This window comes from Amphiura filiformis, chromosome 2, assembly GCF_039555335.1.
Source record: "Amphiura filiformis chromosome 2, Afil_fr2py, whole genome shotgun sequence".
Lineage (NCBI taxonomy): Eukaryota > Metazoa > Echinodermata > Ophiuroidea > Amphilepidida > Amphiuridae > Amphiura > Amphiura filiformis.
Window position 1 is genome coordinate 87,720,085 of NC_092629.1, and position 16,607 is coordinate 87,736,691.

The 16,607-nt window shown below is 38.3% G+C and overlaps 2 protein-coding genes across 2 annotated transcripts in view; both read left to right on the plus strand.

Moving 5' to 3' along the window:
- LOC140146782 (methyltransferase-like protein 27) overlaps positions 1 to 16,607 on the plus strand; it is a 56,877-nt gene that overhangs the window by 7,637 nt on the left and 32,633 nt on the right. The window lies entirely within an intron of this gene.
- Positions 1,390 to 10,002, plus strand: LOC140146780 (methyltransferase-like protein 27). Its single transcript, XM_072168657.1, has 5 exons — positions 1,390 to 1,579; positions 3,803 to 3,925; positions 5,312 to 5,447; positions 8,389 to 8,481; positions 8,871 to 10,002. The coding sequence occupies exons 1-5, from the start codon at positions 1,475 to 1,477 to the stop codon at positions 9,056 to 9,058; spliced, it is 645 nt and encodes a 214-aa protein (XP_072024758.1). The 5' UTR covers positions 1,390 to 1,474; the 3' UTR covers positions 9,059 to 10,002.

Below are 16,607 nucleotides of genomic sequence, written 5' to 3' on the forward strand. Positions count from 1 at the left end.
TCAGTACATGTTAAAAGACAAACAAATATTACACACTTATGTGTTAATGAACTTTGACAAGTTCATGAAATTTGACAAATTTATGAAATTAGACAAAATAATGCACGCGCGCTGGTGTTGATGCGTCTAATGCACGAGCCCCGAAGTGGGTAGTGCATTAGCCGCATCAACATCAGCTATCATTGATTTACGGCCCTATTCCCTAGTAAAAGTGGCACAATTGTGATTTTACCCTTTCGTTCTTAACTAAACATATCTCGAGATTAAAAAGAGCAAATTGAACAGAACAAACGGTATTTGAGAGCTAAGACTGTGCCCTTGATATTGATGTAAGAATCATGTTACACCGGTATTTTCTAATCGCCAAGAGGGCGCTTTTCACTTGCACAATTTTTTTTTTGAGACAGGCTGTAGTGTCAGAGGGCATATGGCATGGTTTTCATTTTTTCTTTCAATTGAATGGAAAATAGCTCGGCTTTAGTGTCAGAGGGTATATGGCATGGTTTTTAATTTTTTCTTTGAATCGGATGGAAAATATGTCGGCTTTGGAGCAAATCTACCTTAGTTTACATAAAAAGTCACTTTTTGCAAACGTAATAAAAATATGATATTTGAAACTATATCCTTCATTAATATACCAGGTCAAAATAATGCAGCCAGTAATTGTTTTCGACTTACCCCCCCCACACACACACACCCCCCCGTAAAAAGCGGGAAGACTTTGCATTAATTTTAGGGATACAAATATTGACCAAACGGGGTAAAGGCGAGTTAGGCGACCCTCAGCTCCAGTGGAGGGGGAGGGGTGCAATCTCGGCATAATAAAATATGTTGTGTTGCATTTATGAAAATAATCTAATGTAGCTTTATTTCAAACCTACTGTACAATGTGATTTGCCATATTTCTTGAAGGTTTACAGACAAAATGACATTATAATAGCATAACATAGACGCTGTTGGTGCTTGAATCGTGACGGTATTCCAGTTTGCCTTTCCATTATATTTCAACTTCCCTGAGCTAACCTGGGAGCTAACACACTATCAGTATATCGAACATTGATATAAGTTGCAATATCTTTGCTGTCAATTCACAATCAGAAGGCCTTACTAAACAAATTATGCGTGGTTCAAGGTCGAATTAGACAAAATCACTACGCCAAAAGTGCAATCGGAGTTTAGGTAAAAATGATCTATAGAGCTACTTGAGGCATTTTGGTGTTCTTCGGGACTTAGTTTTCTATGAGGTTGACAAGTCCCAATTACAACGAAAGAATACAAGACGTTGATCACTTAAATGGACACGAAATTAAAAAGATCTTGATTTAAAATAGGCCCTCTCAAGGTTATCATTGACATGAACAGTGAGGAGTCATGTTACGTGCTGCAAACTGCTGACAAAATCACATACATTCATTTGCGTGACCAAAGTGTATCTGCATGGGATTGCAAACAGTTGACTAGTTCAGGTTTCGTCATGTCGAAGTCGGCCCAAATTCGCGCTTGTTATGAGAGAAACTTCCCACAAACGGAGGAAGGAATAAAGCAGTTCTATGATGAATGGGCTTCAACTTACGTGAAGGTAAAATAATCCTTTAGTATCCTCAAATTTAAGGGGATGGGGAGACAGAAAGCAAAAGCAGTGGCGCAACTAGACACTTTCATTTGGGGGGGGCAAGCGGGGGCAAACATACCGGTAATAAATGAGGGGGTAGGAATCCAGCACCTTTTGGCGACAAAAGAAGTTTATGGTACATATTGAAGCTAAACTGGTGATATTATGGTAAAAAAAGTGAAATAAATGCGTGCAAAAATTTGTGTTTTTTAAGGTTAAAATGACCAGATATGAGGTTAATTAATAACTCTCAGAAGTAGGCCTACTTTTTTCATTGGTGGGGGGGGCAAACAGGGGCAAGGGTTCAAAATTGGGGCTCCAGCTCCCTACCCTGCCCCCCCCCCCCCACCCCCGCTGGTTACAAAACAACTGAGCAGAAGGTGTAGGCCTATTTTAAGTCAATTTATGTTTTCTCATATTTAATTTGTTTTAAATGTCAGCTTCAATTTGCTTTATTTTGAAAGACATTGGACATTTGGTTCTTATTATATGATTCATAGACGTAAATGAGATAACGCGAAGTTTTATTTTAAAACCTTTCACAAAGCTATTGCTTTCAATGATTTTTGTTTAAAATTAAAAGGAGGGATCCTCCGGAATGTACCTTTTGCATTAAGATGCCTGAAACGATAACCTAAAGCCACGATTGTATAATGCATTTTTCACATTGCAACCTTATTGTCAAACTTTCAGAGGGCATTTACCGGGGGGATGGGGGGGGTTACAATATTCGAATTTCACTGAAACTGTTTTTTTCTAGTTCATATTGGTTGTCTCCATATTTTGAGCTGGGGGTTTAAATTTTTTTAAATTATCACACCACCCTAGTATTAATAGTTATCATTCTGTTGTATTAACCGTTTAAGGGGGTACTACACCCCTGGCCAATTTTGTGCCTTTTTTTTTTTTGCATTTTTCTCAAAAATTATAGTGTAGGCCTATTGGTGACAAGTAAGGTATATTATAGGGGCAAGGACTACAACTACTGAACTTAAAATTCAGCAACTCAAGGCAAGTAGTTATTGATTTATTGATCAGATATTGGTTTCCCTCATTTTGACTGTAACTCCACAACTGTTGTCTGTGCTGAAATAAAATTTCCAGTGCAGTAGTTGTAGTCCTTGCCCTAATATGTGCCCATCTACCACAAACTGGTCGTAAAGTCGGCATTTTCCATTTTGAGATACAATCAAAAACAGTATATGGATTTCTATGTAAAATATATTAGGAATTTGACCTTTGATGAACCATAACTTCACTTTCAGATGTCCGATGAAGCTGCTTTAGGTGTCATTTTAAAGCTGAAAGTGCATACTATCACATTCTGCAATAAACTGAAAATGACCTACGGCCGACTTTACTACCACTTCGTGGTGGATGGTCACATATATATATATCTTATTTGTCACCAATGCGCTATAATTTTTGAGAAAAATGCAAAAATAGGCACAAAATTGGGCAGGGGTGTAGTACCCCCTTAAGAAATCGGATATCAAAATTTATAAATCCAATGATAACAACTTTTTACTCATACACACACTTGAGTCGCAAACTGGACTCTAAATTAAAAGGAAACTCGTTAACACGAGATCGCTTAATGCGAGAAACCGCTTACTACGAACAGAAACACGCCCCGATTTCCCCCTATTATTTACTGTACAAAATAAACTGTTTAATACGAGGTAAATAATACGAAATCCGCATAATACGAGTACTTACCGTCCGTCGAAGCTTTTGTTTTCTATTGTTTTTACAAGGGATAAAAAGAGCTAATTACTCAAGGTGAATTTATGATGAAACTTGCGCGCCGGACAGGTTGAAGTTTGTTCTGAAATTTCTTGCTTATCCCCTCCAAACGATAGATTGCAGTTTTCATTTTAGTGGCATCTCAAGTGGGTAATTGCCGCGCACGTCCAACATTCATGAAACGGGGATAAAAGCTAGTTTTTTATTATTGCTTGAGCTGATATTGTCATACCAGTGTCTCAACAACATCACTAGCAACAGCAAATCTTCAGAGCAATAACATCCGCTGAAGACGCCGGTTGACCTGGTGAAAGCGCTCCGGTGAGTGTACCAAATTTGAGAAGTGTAGAAGTATAATTTTGGTTTCTATTTACATTTACCACTTACGTATGAATAAACAGCATTGTTATTCGAAGTTTGTTTCCACTTTAAACATTATTGTAGGATATGGCTGAAGAGGGTTATCCTGCACCTCGAAGAGCAGCAGAAACTATGGCAAAATTGCTGACTAACAAAGATGCTGAAATTATGGATATGGCCTGCGGAACGGGTCTTGTGGCACACGAGGTATGACCGAAAATTGTATAACATCCTTTATAATTTATCAAAACCACTGCGCGTGCACGCACCCACATGATTAAATAACGGAATCCAGGAGGGGGACCTTAAATGTCAGGTTTATTGCTCGGACAACATCATTATCATTGGCAAGGTAATATTATGAGGACAATAAAAAATACCCATTTTTTGAGAAAATAAGACGTTTAAAATTGATATTCCGCAAAAACCAACTTCAGCGATGAGTTCCTTCGAACGAGACAGATCTGACCTAGAAAAAAATTGACATCATGAAATGACTGTGCCTGCTCTGCGAGAAGGGACTATAAACATTCTCAGTGCACAGAACGTATACTGTTGTTGTTCACAGAAAAAAAAAAACCTCTGACTTAAGTATTACAAATTTAATAGTTTTTAAACATATGGTTAAAATCAATCTTTTTTTATATATTAGTAAATTGTGATACTACAATTCATATGTATATCAATATCATGAGAAATTTAGGCTAAAAAATAAAAAAAAATAATTTGAGCTTAAAATTTCAGCGTGATCAATCTGAGACTAGCATATAGACCGTGTGAAGTCCACAAACTCATGTATCTGATTTCCCTGTGGCTATTTCAATGCTATAGTTATTATAGTTTCAGTTGGATGAAATATTACAAAGCAAACTCATAGTAACAATACTATGTGACGCTTTGTTCCCGAAATGAGAACAATAGTCTGCATATTGTTATGCAGCATTGTTATGGGAAGAACACGTATGAGCCCGAATTTTACATACACAATTTCTCTTTTTTTCAGGAGAAATACGCATAAAAAATTGCAACGAGTGTCAACTTGTAATGTAATAATTATTTTGTTCGAATAGAGATAAACTTGTTTTTGCAAAATACCTGCCCTTTAATACAAATGACCACATGGGTATGTTTACGTTTTGGATTCCACAGCTCCGAAAGACCACCGAGATTCGACCAAAATAGAGGTCCAAGTATTAAATTTGATTTTGAAAATTTCGTCTCTGAATGACCCCTAAATTGCACGTCTTTCTATGTTTTTCAGGCGATTTTCAAACAAAAAGCCCCCCCCGTGTGTTCCCCACCTACGTTTTACCTGGTGCCCCGTCAGCTTTTAAAGCCTCAAAATGCCGAGGGAGAATCCACCAAAAACCCCGGATAGAGTTACCCTTATTTATATGATACACACAGTTTCGTCTGCAAGCTAGCGAAAGATCCGTGGCATCCACATTTTACAAGTGTCTAGTCCTCGTAAAGATGCAAACAAGATTTTAGATATGTAGCGCCATCATTGTTCAACTTTTCTTTAAAATGACTCGGTTTTACATGCCATCAGACAACAATAATTATGCCTGTTCTCATCTTATACTTACACAGTTGACAAAGCTAGGATTTAAGAATATAGATGGAGTTGATATTTCTACTGAAAGTTTGAAATTTAGCAAAGAAAGAGGAATCTACCGACGCCTGATATGTAGTCGCATCGGAACCAACAAACTGGATATACAAGATGGTAAGCTAACCTGTGATAAAAATAAATTCGCCTACTATATTATACAAATATTTACTGCTCATGAGGGTATTGGTCCCCGAGGTGAACTGGAGACCGTGAGCCTACTATTTTCCCGAGACCGCCACCAGATCCCGAATTTAGAGCAGTAAATATTTGTTTTATATCCTTCATTAATATATTCTTTGTTCATTAAACACAAGGCATAGGCCTAGGCATAAATGTAGGCTAGGCCTAGTCAAGGCTACGCCGGCCGGCCGCCTTGCTTTGTTTTGATTGAATGCACAAAGCACGCACACAGTTGAGCGGCTAAAGCTTACCGTGAAAATGTGTGACAACCTCTACAATACCGCCGTGAAACGAGTAACCATGTTAACATGTTCCCTGTTATTTCGCCATCAATATTAAGATACTGATCCTGATGTAACTCAGATTATGCCATTAAACCGCCGTATTTTAGCTGCACTTCTGTCATATCTGTGCTGCTTAATTATGTGCTTCGCAAGACAAAACGAATTGCTACACATTAATACCCCGGAGCCGGTACTGATATCCCGCGTATGTGGCGAGTTGCATTGACCACTAGTAACTGCGACGCGGTCATGAGGTCATACGCGCTCCGGGACGCGCTCAGAGGGAGATAGTAAAACTATTTCCCCGGGAGATAGTACTTTGAATAGTACCCCGTTCCCTCATCAATCGGCTTGTTAACAAGTTTGCAAAATAGCAAATTTATTTTGGGTCACATGATACTCGTTTAACCAATTAATGAACGAGAATATATTAATGAGGGATATAATATCGCATTGACACTAACGCATTCGCCTACTTTGTGGATTATCGCATTGTACTTGACACTGACGCATTCGCACACTTTGTGGTATTATTGCATTGCTATTGACGCATTCGCCCACTATGTGGTATTATCGCATTGACACTGACGTATTCGCCTAAGCTATGTGGTATTATCGCATTGTCACTGACGTATTCGCCTAAACTATGTGGTATTATCTCATTGATACTGACGCATTCGCCCACTATGTGGTATTATCGCATTGACACTGACGTTTTCGTATAATGACACTGTCGTATTTTAAGTCGCTTGACGTATTTTATTTGTTTATACCTCATTATTTTTAAGTCACATTGAAAGTGACGTGTATATTGACACTGATGTATTCAGCAAAATATAGCTATTATCTCTCTAGTTTATATCATATTATATGTTGTAACATTTATGAGAAATAACACGTGGCGATATGTACAACCAATGCGTCACTGACAAACTTTTTTCAAAACAGGCTTTAGGCGTATAAGTACAATACGTCAGCGTCACAAACTAAATAAATAGCCTACAATGGATGCGTCAATGCGTCAGACATCTACGAAGCCTTTGTAACATTTATGAGAAATAACAGGTGGCGATATGTTCAACCAATGCGTCATTGACAAAAAAAAAATAAAAAATCAAAACAGGCTTTAGGCGTATAAGTACAATACGTCAGCGTCACAAACTTTCAGGGGTTTAAAGCCTGTCAACTCAGGCAAATTTTAAATAGCACACATCTAAGTCTCTCATACATGCGTCAATTCGGCACACATCTACGCAGCCTTTATAAAAACCAATGCGTCACTGACAAAATTGCCCAGAACAAGACGCATTCAAGCAAATATCTCTTATGCATTTTCGGACGCTGACGCATAGACACAACACACTATAATCTTTTCACATTGACGCTGACGCATAGACTCAACACACTATGATCATGACACATTGTCACAGACACATTATAACAATTGTAGTTTCATATCTCATATGCACTTGACTACAATGTATATGTAAGCCCAATACGTCTGCGACAAACCAATTCCCAAAAGACATATTACATTTGCACCCTATTCGGCAATCGCTCCGAAAGTATTTTGTACTATACGTGCGTGCGCAACTTATCAAGATCGATGTTATTGGATGTAATATGTATTGACCGATTGTTTTCATGATTTTGAAAGCTCTATACAAAAGATTTCTTGGGTTTTATATAATAATGGTTCCATTTGTGTATGAAAAAATGACGAAATTTTATTATGAGTAACTCGGCAAATGATTTTTAAAATAATTTAAGCTTTAAGATGTCTATGCAGTTTGGCCAATTTATACTTGTAATTTAAGGGGTTAAATCTTCAAAAACAACAAAAGTAAGGGGCCCCAGGACGCGCAGACGCAGACTCTTGAGAGCATATATTTTCAAGTTGGTCCGGTAGGCCCCGGTAGGCTTCTCCTTCGGTACATGACAAATTTGCCATAGGAATCAGAGGTGACCTTAATAATGCTTCCGCCATAACACTTGCTACCCCCCCTTGCCCTTCACCTTTGCTACAGCACTGGCATCAGATGACTTCACATAGATTCGATAATTCAGTGCAGATGTTTTGATGTATGCCACTATGAACGCCAGGGGCGTAGCCAGCTTTCTTGGTCAGAGGGGGCAAAATACAAAATGTATTTTTTGGGGGGCACAGACGAAAAAACATGCATCATATATACAATACATAATACCGTCTTTTTTTTTTAGAGAGACTGTGCATTTCTTCGAGCTTCCAAATAAGGCTTTATTGTGACGATGTGCGCAAAATTTTCGCCCATAATCGGAATAAAAAAGGCTTTAAATTATAGTGACAATGTGCGCGCGCAGCGCGCAAAAAATATATTTTACACTATTTAGGCCCATGATCAGGGTGCCCTTGCCCCTTTTCTTTTCCTTTGCTCTCCAGATTTCCTCTTTCTTATTTTGTCAGAGGGGCACTCTCTTCTTTCATTTTTTGTCAGAGGGACACTCTTCCCCTGCTGGCTACGCTACTGATGAACGCATAACAACAAATGTTTTGCCCATAGTGAGTAGGCCTATCGTAATAGATGTGCCAATTCTTTTTTATCAACTTTCAGACAGCTATGACGGCCTAGTTTTATGCGGAGCTCTTGGAAGCGGTCATTTGAATCTAGAATGCTTGCCACAACTGATACGCATTGTCAAACCAGGTGAGTCGTCTTTGATATTAAGATGCGCAGTATAAAAATATTATTCCAGATATATCTAGACTTTCATTTATAAATACAGTGGAGGTGTAAACAGATCATCTCTATTCAGTAGATTCTCACAAGATTGCCCTCTGTATAGTGTAACTAGCCTATACCATAACTAGTAAAAAGGACGGTTTATAGCTTCATGCTATATGTCCTATCCATGCCGTGACAGGGATTCAGCAAGTGAGGGACCTTGGAGCATCGTTCCCAAGAAATGACTATCAAAAGTCAGGAAATTATGTCATGTGGGAGAAAAATGCTAGGAGAAAAAAATATGCTCGTGAGAAAGATGGCACTTTCTACATCCCTGTGCGGTAATCACATACATTATTTATCATTTACAGGCGGCCCAATTATATTGGATGTGGATTCTGAATCCAAGGATACTGTTGACACATTCAAAGATGGAAAATTCGAAGCCGACTTGGAGGCACTGGTTCGCAAAGGGTTATGGGTAAAAGAGGGATACGAGTTTGTTCCAGATTGGATGTTCAACGAACCGGGACATCAGTATGCGTACAAAGTAGTGTGATGGTTGACAGAAAGCACTGAGAAACAACCAGAAACTGTAAAAATACAACAATTAAGATAACTCTCGGAAACGTATAAATACTTATGAAAGACGTATAAACAGGTCGTCTTGTACATGTTTTTTAAGTCCTACACTGAAAAGAAATATGTCCACTTGGTTGAGTTGACAGTTCCGTTTGAACAAAATATTAATAAGGCTCATGAATGCACTACGCACTAAAATATACCGACCTCATATCAGACATCTCCGAGAATGGCTTCACTTCCCATAGCAAAAAGAAAAGTTTCCCGGTGAACACCCGATGACCATTCGGTGGTCATCAGAAACCTTTCGGGTACCTTTTCCAGAGTTATCCGAAAGTGCCCGCTAGCGGATGCCTTGCGGATACCTAATTAAGTTATCCAAAAGTTTTCGGGTAGACATCCGGAAGTCTCCCCAAAACTCAAATATTTCAAATGAGTTACCCAGAAGGTTCCCAGAATCTTAGATTCTTTGCAGGAGTTACCCGGTGGTTATCCGCTTTTAATTTAATCTTGAAAATAACATTACGCATCTTATGAATGCATTGTGGGTGGGTATATGTCACAGGTCACTGAATGAATTCAAAATGGAGTAGCTAGCTGTTGGTAGTTGGAATATATTTGTGCAGAATATTCAAGTTATTTGTGGTCCAAAATGTATGGATTTACATGTAGGACATTACAGGATGTTTACTAATTAATATGGAACATGCTGTCGAACGCTTGATTTCATATGGCAATGCAGGTAGGAAAATGTGTATGAAATGATTTGTATATTGATGCAGTCTTTCACATTTGAATGTTTTCGTTTATATCTTTTCTAGTAAATTATACATGATTTGACAGTAAATTAATGCCAATTAAATTACTAATCATCAGCTAATGTGTCAATTAACTGATAAGCTTTATGTTAAGCTATTTGTTGCAAATAAATTATAATATTTGATATAAAAAATATAGGCTGTGTCAGTGATGTGATCACATTAGGTATTGTAATACATGAATATAATTATGCTGATATCATAACAATTTGGTTGTACATTAATTGAAAGGTATGCACCTTATAAAGGTGAACCAAATTAAATCAGAAGAATATTTTTGTACAATAACTACAATTACATTGTACACTTTTAAGTTTCTTATAGCAAGATAGCACAAGCTCAACTGCTATGACTGCAGAGTTGTATTTCTCCAAAAACTACCATTCAAATAATAAGCTAAATTGCCTAAATTTGTGCATACTCATGAATTTGTATTTCTGCATTCCCCAAAAGGTCAACAGGAAGTCTCCAGAGAGGTCACCAGGTATATCGTCACCAAAAGTTATCCGCTAGGTCAACGAAAAGTTATCGGGTAGTTATCCGCTATTTCCCCAAAAAAGTCATCGGGTGGTTACCCGCTAGTTTGCCAAAACAGTCATCGGGTAGTCATCTGGTACCTATATATTACCTGAAAGGTATCCACTATGGTTTCCCAAATATTTATCGGGTAGTCACCCGCTACCTATCTAATTTGCATGTGAAATTTGCCGGTGTCTACCAGGTAACTATCGGGAAGTTATCCGAAAAAGTCTCATTTTTTGATATGGGTTGCAATCTCACCTGCATAGAAATCGGGTCACGTGGTTTGTTTGCACCTGATTTCTAATATCTTCTCCTTTGTCAAAGCCAAACCACGCAGGTCAATCAAAAAATGACCTAAGCAAACTTGGCATCCTCTCAAGTTGCAATATATGGAATGCCCGTCATGAACCGCCATTTTGCTCATCTTTCAACCTCATCTCAAGATTGAAAAAGTGTTTGCCGTTCATATACCTCTTGCATTATTGTATTTATTGTCTTGTTTGAACTCATGACATATCATTTAGCTAGCATACAGAGACACTAGGAAAGGAATACAGCGTACTTTTTATTATGACAATAATGAATTCCCCTGCTCTAGGCATGCTTGTTTTCAGAACTACATGTACAATGTATCCGTTTGTTATGCTAAATGAACGTGGCGATAGTCCATGGCTGTGATAACACTTTTCTTTGATGACTTTGACCACAATTTTGTATTTTTTCAAATATCTTAAAAATACAAGAATCTAAGCTAATTGAACAGACAGTAGGTTCTAATTCTACATTCACACAATATACAAAAGTATTGCAATATTGCACACAAAAGTCATAATTGTAAGTTGAACATTGATTTATATGTGGTACATAACACAATGGTTTCAAAGTAAAAAAAATCAGGTCTATTAATGGCAAAAGGTCCTGACGTTACGTTCATGTCGTCACAGATACGTTACCTAAATTACCTAAAAATGTGATAAATGAAGCCAAATACCATGCAAGACATTGGATCATTTGGGTGATGACTGATCAAGTATAGGTATTTTAATATAATTATATAATAAGTATAATATAATATAATAAGTATAGGTATTTTAAAACCTTACCGACTTAAAAGTCGGTAATTTAAGGTTTTACACTTGCAAGATTAGGACAAAAGTGGGAAAATGCTTCACATATATTTTTACCACAGATACGTTACCCCCAATACGCACAAGTAATATTGCTAAGTATATTTGAAAAATCACCCATACATTGTTTTGTGTTTGGAAACTATCTAAGTTTACGATTCTGAATGATTTTCATGAATTCTTCGTGGTTGGCATTTGTCATTCCTGAGACCAAACTTGAACACTTTATTGGAGAATTGGCCTTTTGGTGACTTTGATATGTTCTTTAATATACTTTTCTGAAATGAATAGTGATTAATTCTGTTGCAATTACACTGAAATTAGTGGTCACTTAAGGTGGTACTACACCCCTTGATAAATTTGTGACTATTTTTGCATTTTTCTCCAAATATAATAACACACTGGTAAAAAAAGAGTTATGTAGGGGCAAGGAATCCAGTTACTACACTGGAATTTCAATGACTCAAGACAAGCCGTACGTTATTTATGATAAGAAAAGAGGTATCGCTAGAATGTACCTCATTTCTATAATGAACCACTTGTCTTGAATCACTGAAATTTCAGTGAAGTAATTTTCAAGAAGATATAATGTTGAATTTGGAAGAAGCGACAAAGTTGAAGGGTATTAATCATTTTTACATTACAACAAGTTACCACAGACCGAGTGACAAACTGTAATGAGATGTGACATCATCACCCAATTTACATCTTGCCACCAGCCAATACAATTGGAGAATAAAATATTTATTAATATATATATTTATAAGAACCGCATACACTGCCACGAGAGGATGATCATAATATGTAACTAGAAGGCTATATATTTGTACACAAATACGGCTATACCCGCATGTTATCGGTGTAGCCAAACTTATAACCCTTATTTGCTGAGGACTTAAAATAAAGAAATTGTAAATAGTCGTCCAATTGGGCAGAAAATGTGTAAAAAGTGAAAGTCCAAGTCACAAGCTTTAATTGAATGTAGGTTGCACTGTCGTAGCACTTAAAATAAAGAAATTGTAAAAGTCCCCTCCCAGGTGAGTCGTCTCTCTTACTCTCCATAAGTTGCTGTTGTCAGTCTCTCTTACTCACAGTGAGGCTATGCAATATGATTAGGGGGAAACTATTCCAGAGGGAGTATGTAAATTAAATGGAACAGCCATTTCAGAGGGAGTATGTAAATTAAACGGAACAGCCTTTTGGGGGGACATTTCAGAGGAGTGTGTAAATTAAATGGAACAGCCAATGGGTATGTAATTTAACTGGAACAGCCTTAACGCTTCACGCTGGTATTTCCAATTATGATATAATACGACCTGTCTGTTTAGTCCTACGTGTGTGGGGTGGATGGGTGTGTGGGTGTTAGTAACAATATAATTCGCAGGTGCTATCTGTGTACAAATTCTGAGTCCGGAAGCTGCTTTCTTTGATGAGAAACGGCCCGCCCTTTGTTTTAACATTTGGGGCCCTGGGGCCCATAATATTTGACTTATGAGGCCCATGTACATAATTACGTTGAAGTATAATTCTCAAGTGCTATCAGTAGACTTAAGCTGGGCAGTGTAGCTGCTTTATTTACTGAGTAACGGCCGGCCCTATGTTTTAGCGTTTGGGGCCCTGGGCCCATATTATGTGACATATGGGGCTCATATGTACATATAACTATATAATTCTCAGGTGCAATCTGTGTACAAACTCTGAGCCCTGAAGCTGCTTTATTTGATGAGAAACGGCCCGGCCCTTTGTTTTAACATTTGGGGCCCTGGGGCCCATAACATTTGACTTATGGGGCTCATGTACATATGTTGAAGTATAATTCTTAAGTACTATCAGAAAACTCAAGCTGGGCACTGTAGCTGCTTTATTTACTGAGTAACGGCCGGCCCTATGTTTTAGCTTTTGGGGCCCTGGGGCCCATATTATGTGACATATGGGGGTTATATATACATATGACAATATAATACTAAAGACCTATCTGTGTACCAAATCTGAACCCTGTAGCTACTTTATTTGCTGAGAAACGGCCGGCCCTTTGTTTTAACATTTAGGCCCCTGGGCCCCTAGCCTTGTACATATGGGGCCAAAATGGGCAAAAGGCACATCTACAACTTAGGGCCCATACATATGCCACATATGAGTCCTAGTCATCTTATACTTATAGAGCTAGACTTGTCAATCTGTTGCACCATATTTTAACATTTGGGCCCCTGGGGCCAATAATATATAACATATGGGGCTCTTGTATTTTGTAAATATAGAGTACCCCTAGGGCTATCAGTGTACCAACTTAGGGCCCTGAGGCTGCTTCATTTGATGAGAAACGGCGTGCTTTGAATTTTCACATTTGGGCCCCTGGGGCCCGTGACCTTTGACCTCTGGGGCCAAAATGGGCAAAAGGCACTTCTACGGGGTAGGGCCCATAAGTGTACCACATATGGGACCTGGGGCCCTTGTAGTTTTAGCGCTAGCCTTGACAGAATGATGTGTTTGATGGGAGGAAAAGGAGGAGGAGGAGGAGAAGAAACCACAGGATGGGAAGATACCCTGCATGCTATTGCATGCGGGTATAAATGTGAATTTACACAATAACCTGCGCATGCACGGCTATAGAGGCTGTGCATATGACGTATCCATGCGCGTATTTTTTGGGGGGGGGCTTTGGGGGCGCAAGCCCCCCGGGGTACAAGTAGGGGGCGGCCAAAATGAAGGGGCGGCAAAAACAGGGGCGGCAAAAACGAAGGTGCGGCAAAAAGAATTAGTAAATAAAAAAGGGCGGAAAAATTTGAAAAAGCATAAAAAATGTTGAAAAAATGTTACTATACATCAAAATATGCAGCTTTTAGGGCGCTTGCGCCTGAAACCCTTTTTTTTTTTTTTTTTTTTTTTGCTCTTCACTTTTTCAAACGACCGAGAAAAAAATTGGGTCAACTTTTTCTGGCTATTGAGGAAGGGGCGGCAAAATTGAATTTTCTTCAGCCCCCGGGGTTGGGGCGGCCACGGTACGCCACTGGTATCATACCGTAAATATGGCGGACTATTCAAATGCATTCAACAAAAGCATGATTGCAATCTACCGCGACAGTTCGCCTCACACATAAAAATTGCACTACCATCAAATAGGTTGATGACAACGTTTGATTGAATGGACTGCATTGCGCTACTGATTACGGTGAAGGACACCGGTTCAAATCCTTTGTTGGAATGTACATGCTATGCAATATCGATCAGCCAATCAGAAGGCAAAAAATTACGTCAAGTAGCCATGAGTTGATGCATGATCAATTTGCATAAAGTTTGCTCTATTGAATTATATGAATATTTCATGGTACCTACCTAAAAGAAAAACACCGATTGATGTCCAAATTTGGCTCAATTATACTAAGTAAATTATGGTTCATACTATCGAGTGAGTTTGATACATGTATTTTTATGAATGGACTGTATGTAGTATTAATGGTAGCACACAGCCGTATGTACATGTTAGCGCTGAAAGCATTGTACCATGTATTGCCAATGGCTTTATCGGGCCTTGTTTCACTACGAAACAGTGAAATTCGTGGTTGAAATTACATGTAATATGAAGATAACATATTCAAATCAATATTAATTGTGGTATTTTGACCTAAATACATTTGTTTAGCAAGATACGGCTTTCGAAAGGAGTGGATACGTGCAGTTAGCCTATACCGATGAGGGTCTGATCAGAGAGTTGATATTCTTGAGAGGGCACTCTATTCACGTGGTTTCTTTTCCAACGCTAAAAGATCACGAATTTTGGTGGTTTGCAAATAAAAAGTGTCCGCACTATCGATTGATTACGTAACTGTTATGAATAATTTATTAGGTTTTTCAATGCAATCGCCTCGACCCATTAATACATATTATCTGTATTATCAAAGTACTTGGAATAGCAATCCGGTGAGTTCACTGAACTACGCCCTAATACTGATGGCGTTTTAATGGCGTTTAATGGCGCTAATCCTCTCCATACACAGATGAACAAATACAATAGATGAAGGTCAACACGTATGACCTCCTATGTGACATGTTATATGTGATGTACAAAACCTGAATATCATAAAGATCAGTATTCGTTTGTGCATATGAACTGCACATTTACGTTGCTAGATATTACTCATTATATAAAATGACAAATATTGGTATTATGACAATACGGTATATACATTGTATATAAAACGACTATTAGATCCTACTATCATGGCGTCAGGTCAATGTTCATCATACCCCGTATGTTTCTTAAAATTCATTCATATTTGAGACAAATTGCTGTGCCAATTTTATTGGTGCACAAGTAGATCCGTGTTTTTTTTAATTTTAATTTCCTTTTAATGAAAGAATTAAGGTTTTCCACTGCACGGTGGCCACAAGGGTGATACTAATTTTAATGCTATATTTTCAAAACGAATACGTGCTCCCGGTTGGCTCTATAGCGATTTCACAGAAAAGGTATTTCTAGTGCAATGCAGCGTCGGACTCTAGCTGAGAGCGTAGCCTAAGTCATTCCGGACTCCAAAAAGGGCTCTCCATACACAAATGAACAAACACAAAGGAGGGTAGTCTCCTCCGTGACCGGCTTGATTTCGATGGAGCGGAACCAAATTGGCTGCGGAGGAGACGGGTCATTTTTCCATGCAAATTTTTCAGTGTCAGCCGCCTGGTCTGATTTTTACGTAGTCAAGTCCCCATACACGTTGAATGGGAGATGGCCTCGAACTTTTTCTAATGATACATCCTGTACTTGTATTGAGTTAAGGGAGGTGTTATGAGCGAACCGTGGTTTGGATTCCAGAGGGAGGGTGCCTGTAACAAAGAGGCACAGCCATCAGAAAATGAATAACTGGGAACTGAGATCGCGCGCCAAATAAACTTACTGCAGTAATTTTCCAAGTCTTTAAAAAAAATAGACATAGGTGGGAATCGAACCCGGCACCTTCCGGTTCTGAATCAACAGATAGTATCACTAAGCCAACTTCCTATCTGCAATAAAACCTGTGATATTAATTCTTGATAATGTTTAACGGAAAAATCAATACTAATG

Excerpts from the sequence above, each read along its gene's own strand:
- LOC140146780 (XM_072168657.1), top strand. The coding sequence starts at position 1,475 with ATGTCGAAGTCGGCCCAAATTCGCGCTTGTTATGAGAGAAACTTCCCA. Across the intron at positions 1,580-3,802 it reads GGGCTTCAACTTACGTGAAG|GATATGGCTGAAGAGGGTTA; the intron begins GTAAAATAATCC and ends ACATTATTGTAG. Across the intron at positions 8,482-8,870 it reads GATACGCATTGTCAAACCAG|GCGGCCCAATTATATTGGAT; the intron begins GTGAGTCGTCTT and ends TATCATTTACAG.